The following is a 16,622-nucleotide window of genomic DNA, read 5'->3' on the forward strand; positions in this document are numbered from 1 at the left end:
ACTAACCCTAACCCTGAAGACACAGACGCTAACCCCTACCCTCCGGACACAGACGATAACCCCCACGCTCTGGACACAGACGCTAACCCCCACGCTCCGGACACAGACGATAACCCCCACGCTCCGGACACAGACGATAACCCCCACGCTCCGGACACAGACGCTAACCCCTACCCTCCGGACACAGACGCTAACCCCCACGCTCCGGACACAGACGCTAACCCATACCCTCCGGACACAGACGCTAACCCCCACGCTCCGGACACAGACGCTAGCCTCCACCCTCCGGACACAGACGCTAACCCCCACGCTCCGGACACAGACGCTAGCCTCCACCCTCCGGACACAGACGGTAACCCCCACGCTCCGGACACAGACGCTAACCCCCACGCTCCGGATACAGACAATAACCCCAAACCTGAAGAGACAGACACTAACCCTAACTCTAACCCCGTGGACACAGAAACTAACCCTGCGGACAAAGACACAAACTTGTACTGCTTCATTCTGGAAGATGTTCAGAATTTGGTAAGAACTGTTCCACAATCCAAGTCAAAACATGATACAAAACTGATACAGACCTGTCCATGTCCTTTTTATATATAAAAAAAGTCCTCTCACAGGAATAGCATGTACTTCCCCACAATAACTCTCCACCCCATGGGTCAAGGGTTGGCAAATCCAATTTGTCTGTTACTGATGTTCTTACAGTCTTGTACTAGTCAGTTAAAAAAATAATCTTCCTTCACCTTATTTAGCAACATCTGGTTCTTAGCACACTTACAAATCCATCTTGTTCCCCTGATGACAACCTTGCCATCCTGTCTCTGTCTTCCCCAAAAAATAAAATATGCATCATGGTGACTCTATGTCTCAATCTTCAAAACCTTATAAATGCATGCCACAGGCGAGCTCGTATGGTCACGATTACATGGATCAATGTGATCACGTCATAGAAGCTTCTTCCGATACATACATCAAAGTTGTGTTATAGTTTTTCCTCTACCTAAGAACACCAACACAAAAAATACCTTGTATTTTAGATGTTGCAATAATTCTGCAAGACAATGCGCATGTTTTGAGCAGTGCACAGATGAAAAGCTGATCAGTTTCTACGTTAACACCATTAGAAAACTAAAAAACGCAGTCTCTAAAAGGACACTACTTAAAAAAAAACTAAACCGTTACGTAACCAGGGTCTTTATGATGGATATGAAGCTGTAGTTCACAGTTACACCATAAAGACTATACAATTAAACAGAAACATTCTCCTAACTACAGTATTTCTGAATTGGTCTTTAAATGCTGCACAAATTAAACAGCCTCTGCCATCCACATATTTTGACCATGTGAGTGATCAGGGTCTTAAGGCAGAATGTACAGTATATGAAGACAAGTCAGCGGATTCCAGTTTCATTTTTAAGACGCAAGTTTCCATGGCAATTGTACGCCAGACAATCACACTTATCACACCTAAGTGTCTCTGTACATCGCTTTGGACGTATCTCCAAACCAACCATAAGAATCGCAAAGCTTGCTGTCATATAATGTGTTCTCTTACATGACAATAAACGGGCTAATTAATTCAGCCCAGGGCTCTGTTGTTTTAAAAGCTGGTTAAAAATATCCCAGAGGTAAAAAAATGCACATGACACACTGTATCAGTAGTCAGACACCAATGCTCACTCTCTTTCTCTAACACACTGTGAAATCTGACCTGCAGGCAGTCTGCCAAACTGCACATGTGTAAAACACTTCTTGTACCATTAATTGCAAACAAGGATGGACTCAGGCAAGGCAACACTAACCTGCTTTTCAAATCCGTCAGAAAGACCTCTGCATCTGCCCACGGGATCCCAATATGTCTACTTATCCACAAGCAGTTTTTAATGAAAATGATGGGTTCTGTGCTTCAAACGTGGTGAATGATTTGTGCATTTTACTGTCCTTATTACATGAAGCAAAACGGACAGGTAAAAGGTGCATTTTCAACAGGGATTTCATAACAAATTCAAAAACAGTTTTTGAAATCTGAGTATGTTACTTGTCAGGTTAGAAAGTACAGATAAAAACAATATATCAGGGCTATTTACTGCAAGTCAGCATTAGGGAAAAAATCAGACAAGGTCTTTCTTGTGTACAGAGCTTCTGTCTGTATGTCAGTAACAGAATCACGGGGGAGATTGGGCAGCATGGTATGAAAACCCAGCTCACAGATGCTGGGGCCCTGCAGGGAAGCGGTACCTGATAGCTTCATCAGCAGCTCCGACGCCACCTTCACGTTGATGTCCTGGCTTAGCAGGCTGCTCTTGGCCAGAGGGCTGCCCTCGCTGCTCTTCAGGGCTCGCTCCGCTGTCCCCACAGACCCGTCCTGGCAGAACACGTAGCTGGGCTGGGTCTGCGGCAGCCGTGGGCTCTGGGGCTCCGCTGCCTGGGGCTCCTCCTTCACGGAAAACTGGGGCTTCATCATCTCCTTCTGAGTTGCGGCTGAAGGGGGGAAACAGAGAGAAATAGAAATAGAAATGGTCTTGAATGCACATGTTAAAGTGTATGGCAATGCAGTGATGCCAGAGCGAAGCTTATAAAGACATTCATCCAAACTTACTGTATGTCACTGCTTTTGCCCCTGGTGGCCTGGAATTTTAACCACAGTCAGATTACATACAGAACACTCACATGACTAAACAGCACTCCCACCCTGAGCAGATGACAAAAGAATGACTTTTGTCTTAATTCTACATACTATATTCATTTAAACAAAAGGCAAAACCTTATGCTCTTGGCTTGAATGTTTTCTGAGAATACTACCTATAATTGTTTAGTGACAAACTGACAAGAGCATTCTTCAGATGTTGGCTTTCGTCAGGCCTCCCGAGTACACGTCTGGCTCTCTGCCGGAGAGGCTGAGCTCACTTCTCCAGGAAAACCTTGACGATGCCACAATGCTTGCATACCTCACACAGCATTATTCACAAACACACCAATTAGTAGATTTTTTACTTATGTCAGAACCTGGAATGACATTGAGCCTACAATTCCAATGAAAATTCGCAAAGCAGCATTGTTTTCCTTGTGGGCAAACGCTCTGCTCTGTAACTCCAGGGCCAACACAGATGGTGTGGGAGCTCCCCTCTGGGTGTCAGGCCAGTTCATCAAGGTTTGACTCAGCTTCTTCCATGCACTCAGAAATGCTTCCAGACATCCCTGAGAATCAATGGGAAATTCTGTCCGTGCTGGTGCCTGGGCAAGGCGCAGCCAGATGGCTTGTGTCCACGGTTAACTGGAATGCAATTTTGGAGTAGCTTTCTCTAGCGTCTGCTGTGCCATGGATGAGCCAAACAGAACACTGACATGACTGTTTTCAAAACGAAACACAACCCAGGGGTTCAGGGATCAGAATTTTACCACAGGCCTATGTAGGTCTTCAACTCACCACAGAAACTACACCCCTAAGTGAGCTTTAACATAAAGCTATAAGACCACACTCAGTGCACTGTTTATTACTGCTGGGCATTATCCCTTGGAGAATAATAATATTATGTTTATTATAGGATAATAGGCTCTATAAGATAATGATATGTTATCCTACAGAGCCTATTACATCCTGTTACAAGCCCCTTGATAAGATAAAAAAATGTAAAACACCTTGTGTAAAAGACAAATGGATTTCCATTTCATTATGATATTCAAACCTAATGTGAGGAGTACCCCATGACACCATTCCATAAAGCCTATCATCTGAAACACGTCATACACACTTTCATCAGTAACGATAATATGAAACAAAATTCCCGGTGGATATAATATAGCACTAGGGCAGTATAGCAGCGCAGCGGTTAGCACTGCTGTCTCTCAGCACTGGGGCCTGGGTTCAATTCCGGACCTGGTGTGCTATCTGCATGGATTCTTTATGTTTTCCCGTGTATGTGTGGGTTTCCTCTGGCTGCTCTGATTTCCTCCCATAATCAGAAGACATACTGGTAGGTGAACTGGCTTCTGGGAAAATTGGCCCTGGTGTGTGTGTGTGTGTGTGTGTGTGTGCGTGCCTTGCCATAAGACTGGCATCCCTTCCAGAGTGTATTCTGCCTTGAACCGTTACTTTCCTGTTGTAGACTCCAGCTCCCCCTTGGCCACATACTGGATAAAACAGTGAGAACATGAACGGACATATAGTACGGACTGATACAACCTGTTTTATTTTTTTATCATCGACTCTCAGGCAAATAATGTACCGCCTCTTATAGGTGCAAAGAAAAATGGCAGCCCTCTCTGTCACAGATGCCCTCAGGGGATACATTGTAACACATTTTGGGCTCCTTTGATATAGTGCTCCTGGAAACATGTTACCGTATGTTCTCAGATGGCATTGTGCCACCAAGGCCCCGACTGCTCCTCAGTGACATAGCTCCCAGACTGCTATCAATCTTCAGGTATAACACCGACTGCTGGCAGAGCTAACTGCAGCTAAAACAAATCTCTCTATGGGTGCAAACTGTGATGCCCTTGTTTTTCCTCTTGGTTGTATTCAATCCCAATTGCTCTTGGGGAAAGAATTGTGGTTAAGCTGCAATATGCTGGTGCAAAGCTGGTTTTTCCATCACCTGTTGAAATCACCCCACTTTATGGTTTGTGTCAGTCCCCCATTCTTTGTATTTTTGTAAAAGAACAAGAAAGTTGAAAAAATATTACTGCTTCATTGGATTTGAAAAAAACAAATCCCATACTGAGATTTCAGGTACTTAGCATTCAATTTTTTCCCCACTAGAGACAACTTCCCAAAGTAACTAACAATCCTGGAGTAGTGGTCTCTCCTCTGCACAAGGGTTCTGGGAAGAAGAGTTCCCCTGTTCTCATTCCCCCTGCCAAGATGGCAGCCAAAAGAGCAAGATGGGGATTCCCTGGAGGAACTGGCTGCTCTAGCTGCAGTCTTCTGGCCTTTAGCTAGCAGAGAGGAGCTGCTCTCTCTCCCCTCTGGACTGTTTCAGTGATGTTGCTGTACCTGCTTCCCAGCTGGCAGCTAAACCGTTTTGTTTTGTACACTGCAAATAGCTATCCGTTCTGACTGAAACCTGCCTGATTCCTGACATGCCCAGGTGTGTCAGTTATGTTTTTCTAATAAACCAGCAAAAAAATAACTTCTGTTAATTTCTAAGCAAATAGAATTGTATTTACTAAGCTTTATAGCTTGCACAAAAATTGCAAATCTGAAAGCTCTGATGAAGCCTTGTAAAGAAAGAATGAAAAGGAATGCCTGTATCAATTCAATCCAGTACAGCTGGCCCTGACCTTGTGAATGAAAAAGAATCAGGTCATTACAGCCAGACCCCTTGAGATCAATTCCATATTTCTTATTGTGACATTACCCTCCTGAGTTGACTGTTTAGGTGCAACATAATTACCCTGTGAGAAGCTCTATGCCTAAACAGGTCTGGCACTGACTCATGGATCCAGCCCAAGCTTTGCCCCCTTGTCCAGAGGCTGGGTTTACATAACAACTTCAGAGAGTTTAGTGGCGAGCCAGGACTTTCTTACTACAACCTTGAGCAATCGATGAAACAGACTGCTGGAGAGATGCAAACACTTAGCTTGCCCTTGTCCGCCTACAGCGCCCACAGCTGAACCAGATTAAATTAACCTGGGTCTTTGGAGCAGCTCAGGTTAACCCCTGAATGAGCTGCTCTTCTGCACCAGGCAGCCAGTGCCTTTTCAGACAGAGCACTTGGATAACTTTAATTACATTTATTCTAATAAAGACTGGCATTAAAAGTTGCCACTGCACAGAAAAAAATGCTCGCACCACACAATGGATACTACGCCGAGGATAGACTAAATGTGGTTAAAAGTGTAAAGGTGAATGCCGAATGCATGTGGCTCTTGAAATGGTGCTGCCCTCCCTAGATGATTTGTGAAAATGGGTCATATTTCAAAGAGTTTATGTGAAGAATAAATAATTAAACACATAAAAACTTACGATCGCTGCCAAGGCATGAACAAAATCTGCCACTGCCTCTCTGCAGCACATATTTAATAGTTGTGCGCGGCAGACACCAGAGGTTATCACTTTGTGGCTGAATGATGTTCCAGTTGAGGGAACTGCAGCCAGGATCTGTGCTGCCCTAACCTCCTACCCCTTCTGACAGACTCCGCTGCCCAGAACTAAGCAACCATGTCATCAATCTGCAAAGCCACCTTGTGCTGATTAATGGTGATGTGCATTAGTCAGAGCACTTTTAATTGGACCACACCATAGCAAGGGAAGTGGGCAAGTCCTGAAACTGGGAGTCAGTAGAGGCCCGCAGAGGCAGGGGAGGTGCTGTGGGAAAGGCCTGAAGACTTGTGCATTGGTTCAGCTCTGATTTTGGACCAACGTGAAATGTCGTCTTCTCAGGTGTCAGAAGCTAAGCACAACTTGTCTGTTAGCTGCAAGGTGTTTGCCTAATTAAGATCACATACTGCCTTGTTGGATCAGAAAGTGGGACATTTTTGTCTTTAATCTGAGATGCTAAGCTACTGTTTGAATTAATGCTGCCTCTTGGAAAAGGTGTGGAAGTGTTAACTCTGATAAAATACTCTTAATTCTGCTATTCTAAAAAAAACACTATACTGTACATGTACCGTCATCTGCATTACTGTTTTCCATTGTAAGATAATCTTTTTTTGGTGCATCCATATGATTAGGTTGCAGTTTTGAACATGTAGTAATGAGTAGACCAGACTTTCCAAAATATTTTAAAAAACAGCCTCAATGGAGCCAAACAGGTCTTGAATGTAAATGTGCAAAAATTCTCAGTGCAATCTGGGCCAAATTTGCAGTAGACAATCGTTCTGTGTCCCTCAGTTACAGTAAGAGATGTGGAATACATTCAAAACAGCTATCAATGGAATTTCTGGTTTTCAGCCCTTTATTCTAGCAAAGCTTAAAAAGTTTGTGATATTGTCTTAGTCAAAGAAGGGCCATTCAAAGGAATATCTTTGGATGTGTTTTGCTTATATCACATTTCTAACATTGAAAACACCTTTACAAATCAAAACACCCAAAACAGCTCAGCCATAGACACAGAAGGCATCACTTAAGCTCTGTAGCAACCTGTCTTGCTCACTCCAGCCTCCAGGCCTGGCCTCCAGTTTCCGAGAGACTCAGAGTCCTGCTAGCATTATCACTGTAGTAAGAACACAGGCCAGATATGACTACTGCCTTTCTCTTCCTTATCCATCTTGTCTACTTGTCTCAACCCCTTACTCTACTCTCTGAGCTGGAATAACATCAGTACCTTTCCACCTCGGTCACCAAAGCCTGCCTACGAAGTGAAAGTGAACGTCTGTTTCCATGAGCAGTTTTAGGGTGGCGTGCAGAGGCTACACTGTGTGCAGTATAATACATTTCTTCATCACTGTTCTTGAACACAGGAAAGTTTAAAAGTACAATGATGACTCCCAATTTTAATCCTAAAAAAACACAACTCTACTGAATATGTTTTTTATATTTCCTATATGTTTGAATATATATACACAAACGTACGAAAGCCAACAGCAACGATCCATCTTCTTGAATTTAGTAATGTACTTGGCAAAGACGTTAACTCTTCAATCCAGCTCAGAACAGTTGAAACTGCAATCCACTGTCTGATTTTCTTCCGTTTGAAGCTGACAACATCACAAGACAAATTGTTTGCTGTGATTTCACTTTTAAGAAAGGTTTACATACTTTTACGTTTAGTGCATCTCACTTCACAGAGTTTAATGCAGTCTCTCTTTGGAAGTTGACTGAAATGATCACTTAAAGAAAACCCAACACATGCTCCTTGGATCCAGTTCCCATTGTTCCTGCTCTGCTTCGATCAATGCCAAGGGGAATGGGAATGGGAACAGGAAGAGCATTAGCTTGCTCTGGTAACATTTTGCAGTCCTCTGTTCGATTTTCAAACATATATTCAATGGATCATTAAGATCTGGAATTTTCCTCAGCCCTTAAACATACAGATATTAACCAAGTACTACAAAAACAAAATTAGACTTGAGCCTATTCATTTACAGCAGACTATAATTACCACACGATATCTAACAACATTTTTAGCATAGATTCTAAAGCAACCTGCTTCTATTCAGTTGCAAGCTCACTTAGCTACAAATGCGCTGTGTCAGCCATTTCAGCCTGGGTTCAGACAGATGCACAGGACAGAAATAGCTTTTGTTAAGATTTCTAATGATTTACCTGTGGCTTATGTCTGGTTTTTTTTCTATTTTTTTTTCCTGAGGAACGTCAGTGCTGACTTTAGTACTGTTGATCATACCTTTTTGGTTAAAAGGGTTGCCGGTATTAGTGTATACCATGAACACACTTTGTCATGGTTTAAATCTCATCTAATGATACAAAATAATTTGCTAAATTGTGTATTCTTTACTTCTTGACAAAACTGGACAACCTGGTGTCCCACAGGGCTGTGTTCATGGTCCCATTCTAATAAGTATATTTTGCTACTGGGTCAGATTATTTGTAGGTATGATATCTATTTTCATTTCAATGCTGATGACACCTACTTTTATGATCATTTGAAAGCTGACTCTGATCAAGAACTGTCTGCTTAGATGCTTAGATGTTAAAAAACATTTATACTTCTAAACTCTGACAATACCTTATGCTGCCTTGCTCTCCTTAATCTGATTCTTAAATTTCAGACTTGTGAATGTAACTTTTTTAATCTTTGAAATATTGTTTGCCACCATTCATGTCTCTTCCAATTCGATGCAGAAGAGACAGTGCACGCTTCTGCCTTTTCTAGCCTTGTCTGTCATAATACAGAGTAAGCTGGTGTACATAAATAGGCCTTTAACAAGTTGCAGCATGCTCAGAGCTCAGATGCTCTGATCTTAATAAAACTAAACTGCATGAGCGTTTCTCTCCTCTAGATTCTTTGCACAATGGTCTTCAGAATAAAAATTCAAAATACTGCTGCTCACCTTTAGAGACCTGAATAGCCATCACTTCAGTGAACTCTCACCACCATACACACCTTCATGTCTTCTGCACTCTGTGCACTCTGTGTTTTCTTTCAGCTCCCAAAATAAGGCTCAGAGCCTTGGGAGACCTTTGTGCTTTCTGTTCTGATGTACCAAGGACGTGGAATGACCTTCCAGCCCATGCTAGATCCAGCACTTATAAAATCACTTTTACACAGAACATTAAACTATATTTAATTTATTGTACTTTAATTGTGTACGTTTCCTTGTTTTTACTTTTGCCTGGAAATGATACATCATGAAAGGTGCTAAATAAAAAAATATTCATTAACTGTACACACCACTGTGGTACACACAGCTACCAGTGTGACTGCTACTCTGTTGCACTGAGACATTAAAAATCTTTTCTCTTCAGCTTGTGCACTGTGCAATAGTTCTTATTTTTATCATTGCTTAATGCTCCTCAAAACGATGAGGAAAAAGTTTGTCATAAACCAATCCACGGCAATATTCTGCATTCAGAAATTTAATCAGGCGTCCCATCGTGGGTGTAACCTGGGTTAGGCTCTGGCTCCCCTGCAACCCTTTACTGGTAAAGTAAAAGTTGGATGAATGGACAGATGGATAAATTTAATCATAAGAACATAAGAAAGGAGTCAATTCGACCCATCTAGCCCATTTGGCAGTTAGCAGTTAATTATTCTGGATAGTCAGGATTATCAGCTTCAACAAGAAGGCTGGGTAGCTTGTTCCAGGCTCTCACAACCCTTAGGGAAAAGAAATACCTCCTGTTGTCAGTTTTTAAATGCAAGTCCACATAGTGTCCATTTGTTTCCTCTAGTTTGTGTTTCACTAGTGCCCTTCATTTCAATTTTTTATGCATGGTAGCAGAGTCAAAGTAGCAGAGTGGGAAATGTTCACTCAAACAGTAACAAACATGGGAACCCAAGCTTGGGATTCCAATTATGTCAGAGATCTTGTAAAGTCCATCCTCCTGTTTCACCTCAGGAAGTTCAAAAGAACCAAAACTGCATCTCAGTTCAAGTCAAGCGTGGCTGGAAGTTAAACAGCAGTGGACACAAGGACCATTTATCACCAAACCCACTCTCACACATCCTCTTTCCCTCCTTAATCAACTAACACACTAACAGCCAGAGAAATGAGATGTCACTTACTTGCTCCGCTCTATCTTTGTTGGCATGAATGCGGACAGGAACCATACTGCTCACTAACATGTCTCCACGTGATGCTTCCCTCCCCTCCCCCAACACGCTTTTCAACCTTAAGGGTGTCAGCTCAGCTCCAGGTCAAAACTGAGTGGTAAATATTAGGAGGCCGTTCGACTGGAGGCAGTGTCCTTATCTCCTTCATCACTGTAGACTCACACCTCAGGCCCGACGAGGAGACCATCTTTTGTTCACTAGTTATCTGTCCCACATTCTTAATTTCTCAAAACTATTCATTTCTCTGCAAAAAACTAAACGAACATGCTATTCTATTCTTTGCACCTTGGAAACGTAACACACACGCCCACCTTTCATAACATAGCTAGAACACACTGCTCTCAGCTACGGTGAGATACCACATTGCATATCTTAAACGTGTGAAATGCATGTATATTAAACTGAATCAATAAGTGTTTAGACATAAACAATTCTCCAGGATCAAAACATTTACTTTCTTGCTCTGATTTCTTTAAGGCTTAGTGACATTTTTAGAATTCACCCCCTGAAGGCAAGTCCTGAGAGTAATTTATATTTGATTAGGAGACTGGAAGAGGAACTGAATTATTGCACCAGGAGGAGCTGAATTAAAGCATCTCATAACACTGTATACAGAGAGATTTGGAGTCAGAGGGTCCCAAGACAGGGTCAAATGAGGGTCCAGCAGACCTTCCTAATTTCACATTCATTTTTTAATTTTGAATTATATAGGAATTTCTAATTAACCTAATGTTCAACTACATGACAGAATGATCCTGATGTTTCATCTCAACATTGCAGATATCACACTTAGCATAAAAGCAAAGGCCCTACGTTTTTACCCTTTTTTATTTTTGCATTCAATTACAAACGCACTGTTCATCTTTAACAAATTGCACTCCAGAGCTTGTTTGCTTTAATACAAATCCCAAAGTGCATTTTCCAGCAACGCTAATCAGTGTAACTCAGTGCTGTCTTTGGTACAGATGGTCCCCGTTACAATACTTTAAAGTTGTATATGCTTTGTTGCACTTAATCGATTAAGAAACTCGACATTAAGATTCCCTAAACATATGTCGTTTCTCAAGGCACAATAAGCCAGTAACGTAATTAAACATTGTTGTTCTTGTAGACAGTGCCGTTACACATAATTTAAGATTATGAATCGCTATGCCCCATTTTTAAAGTTGACTTCTTACCACCAACGCGCAATATGTCTCTCATTGGATTAGAGTGGATTAAAGTGTGATGGTAAATGCATGTAGTGTGTAGAACAAAAGTCTAACATGAAACAGCGAACAACAATTTATTGTTTTTATGGGTTCTAGGTACAGTAACTGTATATATCCATTATTGAACTGTATGTTGGGAGCGCATCTCAGGCTAATTACATATTAATTTCACTTTATCAAGTAATTTTACTGTAAGTTGTACTATTTAGGAATTTAACCTGGACTTATAATGGGACCCTCCGTACTGTGTTTGCTTAGCTTCACGTGAGACACACCATCCATCTTCTGTACCTTATGATCGCTTAACTCAACTCTATTCTCGTCTTGACTCTTATGGGAAAAGCTTTGTTCTTAAATTTATAAACTTATGGTCCCGAACCTCCACATTTAATTTGTTCTTATGAGGAAAAATAATTTTGCTACATGTCGGGACTTTATATGTATACCGGGATTGGCCTGTATATCCTTTTGTTATCTACTGTATTTTGGGTGGTTAGTTTGCGCATTATCATCTCTCCAGGTGCGAAAGTAATGCACAGCCTACCTGAGAGCTTTATGAGGAAGTCGGTGGCTGTCTTGGTGGTGATGTCAGGGCTGAAGAGAGAGGCGGGAGAGGGGAGGCTGGGTTTCAGCCCTGGCTGGTCCAGAGGCTTGGCGCTGGCGGCTGTCTGCTCCCTGCAGAGGGAGAACGGCGACAGCGTGGACACGTCCCTCTCCTGGGGCTCCTCCTTGATGTGCATGTGATTGGGTGGCTCGGCAGGAGAGGCCCCCAGCCTGGCGTCCTGCGGCTGGGGGGAGTTCTGGCCTGCGCCCTTCAGGTCCCCCAGAGCGGCGGCGTCGCCCAGCACAGAGCCTTCTCCCTCCGTGTCGGTGGTGACCTCCTCCTTGACCTTGACCTCCGTGCGAGGAAAGTGCTGGTGGCAGCGCATGTGCAGCTTGAGGCTGAAGTGCCGGGAGGAGGTGAAGGGACAGAGCTCGCACTGGAAGGTCTCCCCTCGGTCCTGGTGCTGGTGGACCTGCACAAGGGCACAACATTGACCCAGTTCAGTGAGCACACATCTCCCCTTGAAAGAGTTCCTGCTGCGCCATGTCACTGAAGGTCAGGAGAGTCACCTGCCCGTGCTATCGACATTACGAGATCCATACATGAATTCACCCAAAGTACGCGACAAAACTGCCATGACAGATATGACATCCTTCAGTTTAGAACCTAAAGTGTTCCCAATCTCGAAAAATACAGTATATATTTAAATGTTGTGGCATTCAAGTGGTTTAAAACAGAGTTCCAGGTTGTACCTGTATGTGCTGTATAGACACCTATGGTTTGACCTATGACCTATGACGCCTATGTCATATGACACAGTAACACACCAACCAGAGGGCTCAAAGGGAAACTATGTGGAAATATATTTAAAACTGAGAACAAGAAGCCCAAAGGGTTGTGGGAGTCTGGAACAACCCACCCAAGCCACGTAGTTGAAGCCGAGACCTTGGCTTCTTTAAAGAAACGCCTGAATGAGATCCTGGATTAATCGGCTACTGATGACCAGCTAGGCTAGACACGACGAAAGGCCTCCTCTCTTTTGTACCCATTTTTATATCCTTGTGATTTAAAATAAAAAATTGTTAGGATCTCTCTACTAAAATGACTCTGAGTGCATGACAACAAAGTTCAGCAGACTCTGCAGGACCTTATTTGAAGTACAGGTGCTGTGAACAGGACAGCCCGCCCTACCTTCATGTGCGATTTGAGATTGTCTTTGCGAGCACATCGGAAGGGGCAGAGGGGGCACTGGTGACTCTTCAGGCCTGTGTGAATCACCATGTGTCTCTTCCAGTAGCTCTTCCTCTTAATGACCAAGCCACACACCGGGCACTGAAAGGGCTTTCCCCCATCTTCAGGAGATGCTGTGGAGAACAGACAGAAACAGACACTATAAAAGCCACTGGAATTTGCTGGTAATCTATTTTTCTCATTTCAAAGGCACTGAAATAAGGGTAACATTAACCAACATGTAAGTCAACTCAATAGAACACGTTTCACAGCAAAAAAGGAAAGTAACAAGGGTCAGGTATAATTATCAGAATGATCTATAGTCATAGAAGAAGCTAAGCATTCAGAAATGTATTTAAAAATACCAAAGCAACAGGGAGTTTAAATGAATTGAAAATAGCACTGCACATAACTCATTCAAAAAAAGATTCTATTCTGGATCTTTTCAATAAATCAAGCTCAGTAATGAAATCTTTCAGAATATGAGAACTGAGAGTGGGCCATTAAAGCCAACTTTAGAAACTGACTTCTTGTCTACAGGATTCTTTGAGCACAACATGAAAAGCTATTGGTAGCTGAGCTCCAAATGTCATTAAAGAAACAGCAATTTATTTTTATATGTTATATATATATAATCCCAGAGTCTTTCAGTGCAATTCTGCTGGTCTAAGGCAAGAGTCATCCATGACTTCCTGTGCCATTCTAGGATCAGCAACACACACTGGTTCACCACATTGCCAAGCCTTAACCCACTCAAGGACAAGAGCTGGATGCTTCTAGATGTCAACATCAACGACTGCCGAGTAACATCTCTGCTTGGCAGAGTTTATGGAGGAGCATCACCGAGGCCTGTGAGCAATGTGTCTTTCCAGTCTCAACCATTTCCTTTGCACGCTAATGTTCTAGCTGATGGTCAGCGTATGCCAGGTACCAATCACTTAGGGTACCTGGCTTGAATTGACTTGGCTACAGGTGGCGAAATGAAGTTACAGCCTAACAGTGAATCAAATGGCTTTTGGTACAATGTCCATGTCAAGAGCCAGGCAGACTTTCGAGCCAGATTGCTGTGCTGCCCTTCAGTTTTAGAGCTCCTTCTGTACTGCACTCTTGAGTATAGCTGTTTCACAAGCAGGCCTGTCACCCTGAGGACTACCTGGGAGGAGCAGTACAGTGATCCATAATGTGGTTTATTCTCTACAGTGAAACGCACTGCTGTAGCTGCTGCGCTAAGGAACACCACAGAGCCAGTTCAGAGCTCTCTTCTACAGCCGCTCTGTGGTGTTGAGATGAGAAGAGACACACACTACTGATGAAGCCCTGAGAAAAAAATTCGAATGAGACTAATTTTAGCTCCATGTCTCTTTAATGCAGTGGTTGCCAAGGATATTGTATTAATTTAAAATTCAAGATCTCTGTAAGAGGATTTACGTTTGAAACAGGCTTGAACTTCACCTTTGAGACTAAGAAGCATGACACGCTATTTCCACTCATGATGTACAAAGAACAGGTAAGACTAAAGCTTTGCTAATAAAATAAAGAAACATAATATTTATTTACTTAGCTAAATGTATTAACTTAAAAGCCTTATTATTAGTATTATTTTTATGTGTAATAATAAAGTGCTATACATATAAAATAGTAACAATAAACTGGAGAGGAGATTGTGAAAATAAATTGCAAAGGACCAAGTAAAGACCAACATTTTCAAAACCACACCGTACTTGGTATAAATAAATCTTTAATAAATTATCTGGAACCTCCACCACAGAAAACTTCCAATCTCACATGGAGCTCATCGGACTGGACCTCTTTCAAAGACACACTGCCTCAGCCTAAAGCCTCAAGCTGTTTCCCAATATTAGGCCTGCACTCCCTTTTTACACCACTCTTAAGAGTAGCGTTTCTCTTGCACACCATGAAGTGCACCTGAATGGAACAATCACAAATCAGAAACTGTAAGACAACAATCAAGCGAGATAATCAAGGCGGAGACTTTGTGAGGACCCTTCCAAGTCTTCTCTACTGCACATTATTGCTTCTAAAAGAGATACAGTACCTCCTTGACTGCTCGCTTTAGTCCTTCCTTTAGGAGTGGATGGAAGCAGCAGTTCCAGGCTCGGGGAGGATGTGGGCATTTTCTGGTTCTTGTCTAGGAGGGGCTTGACATCCTCCAGTGGTCCTGGCACCAGTGGTGGCTCCTTCTTGTCAGCCAGCAGGCTCCCAGCCGCCCGAGCCGCCACCTCCTTGAGCAGGGCCGCAGAGGAGGTCATGGAGACCAGCGAGAGGAAGGAACTGGCAGGGGCCTGGTGCTCTGTCTGGCCACCAGAGAGACCCCTCTCACTCACCTTCTTGGACAGGGCTGCCAGGGTGGAGCTAGCCGACTGCGGGCTGAAAGGAGAGGCAAAGGCGTCAAAGCGCACCGCATCCTCATTTCTGGCCCCCACAGCTGTGGCTGAGGAGGAGGAGGAGGAAGAGGACGAGGAGGAGGAGGATGCCACAGCGCTCTTGTCCTGGAGCACGGCATTGGCTGCCGCTTTCAGCTTTTGGATGGCGGAGTCCGGGGAGAGGCTGCTGCTGCTGGGGGCCGAGCAGCCGGTGGGCGGCCACTTCTCTGGTCCACCCACCCACACAAAGCTGCCGGCACAGCTACTGCCACTGCTGCCGCTGCTGCTTGTGCTGGGGGCGAAGGGGTCGCATGGCTCTTGTTTGATGTTCGGAGGTGCCGTGGAAGCAGGGGACACAGCTGTGGAGCCGGTGTTGACCAGTTTCCGGGCAAGGGCACTTAACTGCTGGGCATGATGGGAGGAGGGAGAGAGAGCCAAGCTGGTGGCCAGGTTTACTGGAGGGGAGTCCCCTCCTCTCCCTCTGGCTGCTAGGTCACCTGTTTCCAGCTTGAGGGAGCCTGCCTCGAGGAGACGCCTGAGATTGCTGCTCAATGGCTTTCCAAGGGCCTGAGAGGCGTCCCCATAGAGAGAAGACACAACAGAGGACAGGGCGTCCTTGGCAGCGTAGCTCCCCGTCTTGAAGGACTCACTGTCCAGCCCCAAGAGCTCCAGAGAGTTCCCGTGCACCGGAGTGGGGCAGCCCAGGGAACTCTCGGCGGAGGTCTCCTGATCCTGCTGGGGCGCATCAGGAGACACCCGAAGTTCATCCTGCACATCCCCATAGGAGGACTCGGAGCGAGTATCTGAAGCATTCCCAAACCAGCTGTCTTCTGGGACCGTCTCTCCTTCGGCTTCTTCCTCCTCAACTCTGTCCACATCTGCAAGGCAACAACTAAAATTAGCCCAACGGTGCCTCAACAGGGGAACATGCACAGCAGTTCAGGAGGCATTGCAGTGACGAGCAAAACAAAAAAACCCTGAAGTGAGAAAAAGAAAAACTGCTTTCCAATAAATTATTTACAGCAGGGCTTCCATCTCAAAGCTTATTTGTGATGTCCCAGTCAAACTGTTT

At 43.9% G+C, this 16,622-nt stretch overlaps 1 protein-coding gene across 3 annotated transcripts in view; it reads right to left on the reverse strand.

Annotated features, from left to right (window-relative positions):
* znf827 (zinc finger protein 827) overlaps positions 1–16,622 on the reverse strand; it is a 67,064-nt gene that overhangs the window by 24,146 nt on the left and 26,296 nt on the right. For all 3 annotated transcript variants that reach the window (XM_088915139.1, XM_088915138.1, XM_088915140.1), the window contains exons 2-5: positions 15,223–16,428; positions 13,128–13,300; positions 11,937–12,408; positions 2,245–2,487 (exon numbers count right to left, since the gene is read on the reverse strand). In XM_088915139.1, the coding sequence (XP_088771265.1) occupies positions 2,245–2,487; positions 11,937–12,408; positions 13,128–13,300; positions 15,223–16,428 (2,094 nt within the window). The remainder of the gene's footprint in view (positions 1–2,244; positions 2,488–11,936; positions 12,409–13,127; positions 13,301–15,222; positions 16,429–16,622) is intronic.

The sequence above is a fragment of the Atractosteus spatula genome, chromosome 1, assembly GCF_055471065.1.
Source record: "Atractosteus spatula isolate fAtrSpa1 chromosome 1, fAtrSpa1.hap1, whole genome shotgun sequence".
Lineage (NCBI taxonomy): Eukaryota > Metazoa > Chordata > Actinopteri > Semionotiformes > Lepisosteidae > Atractosteus > Atractosteus spatula.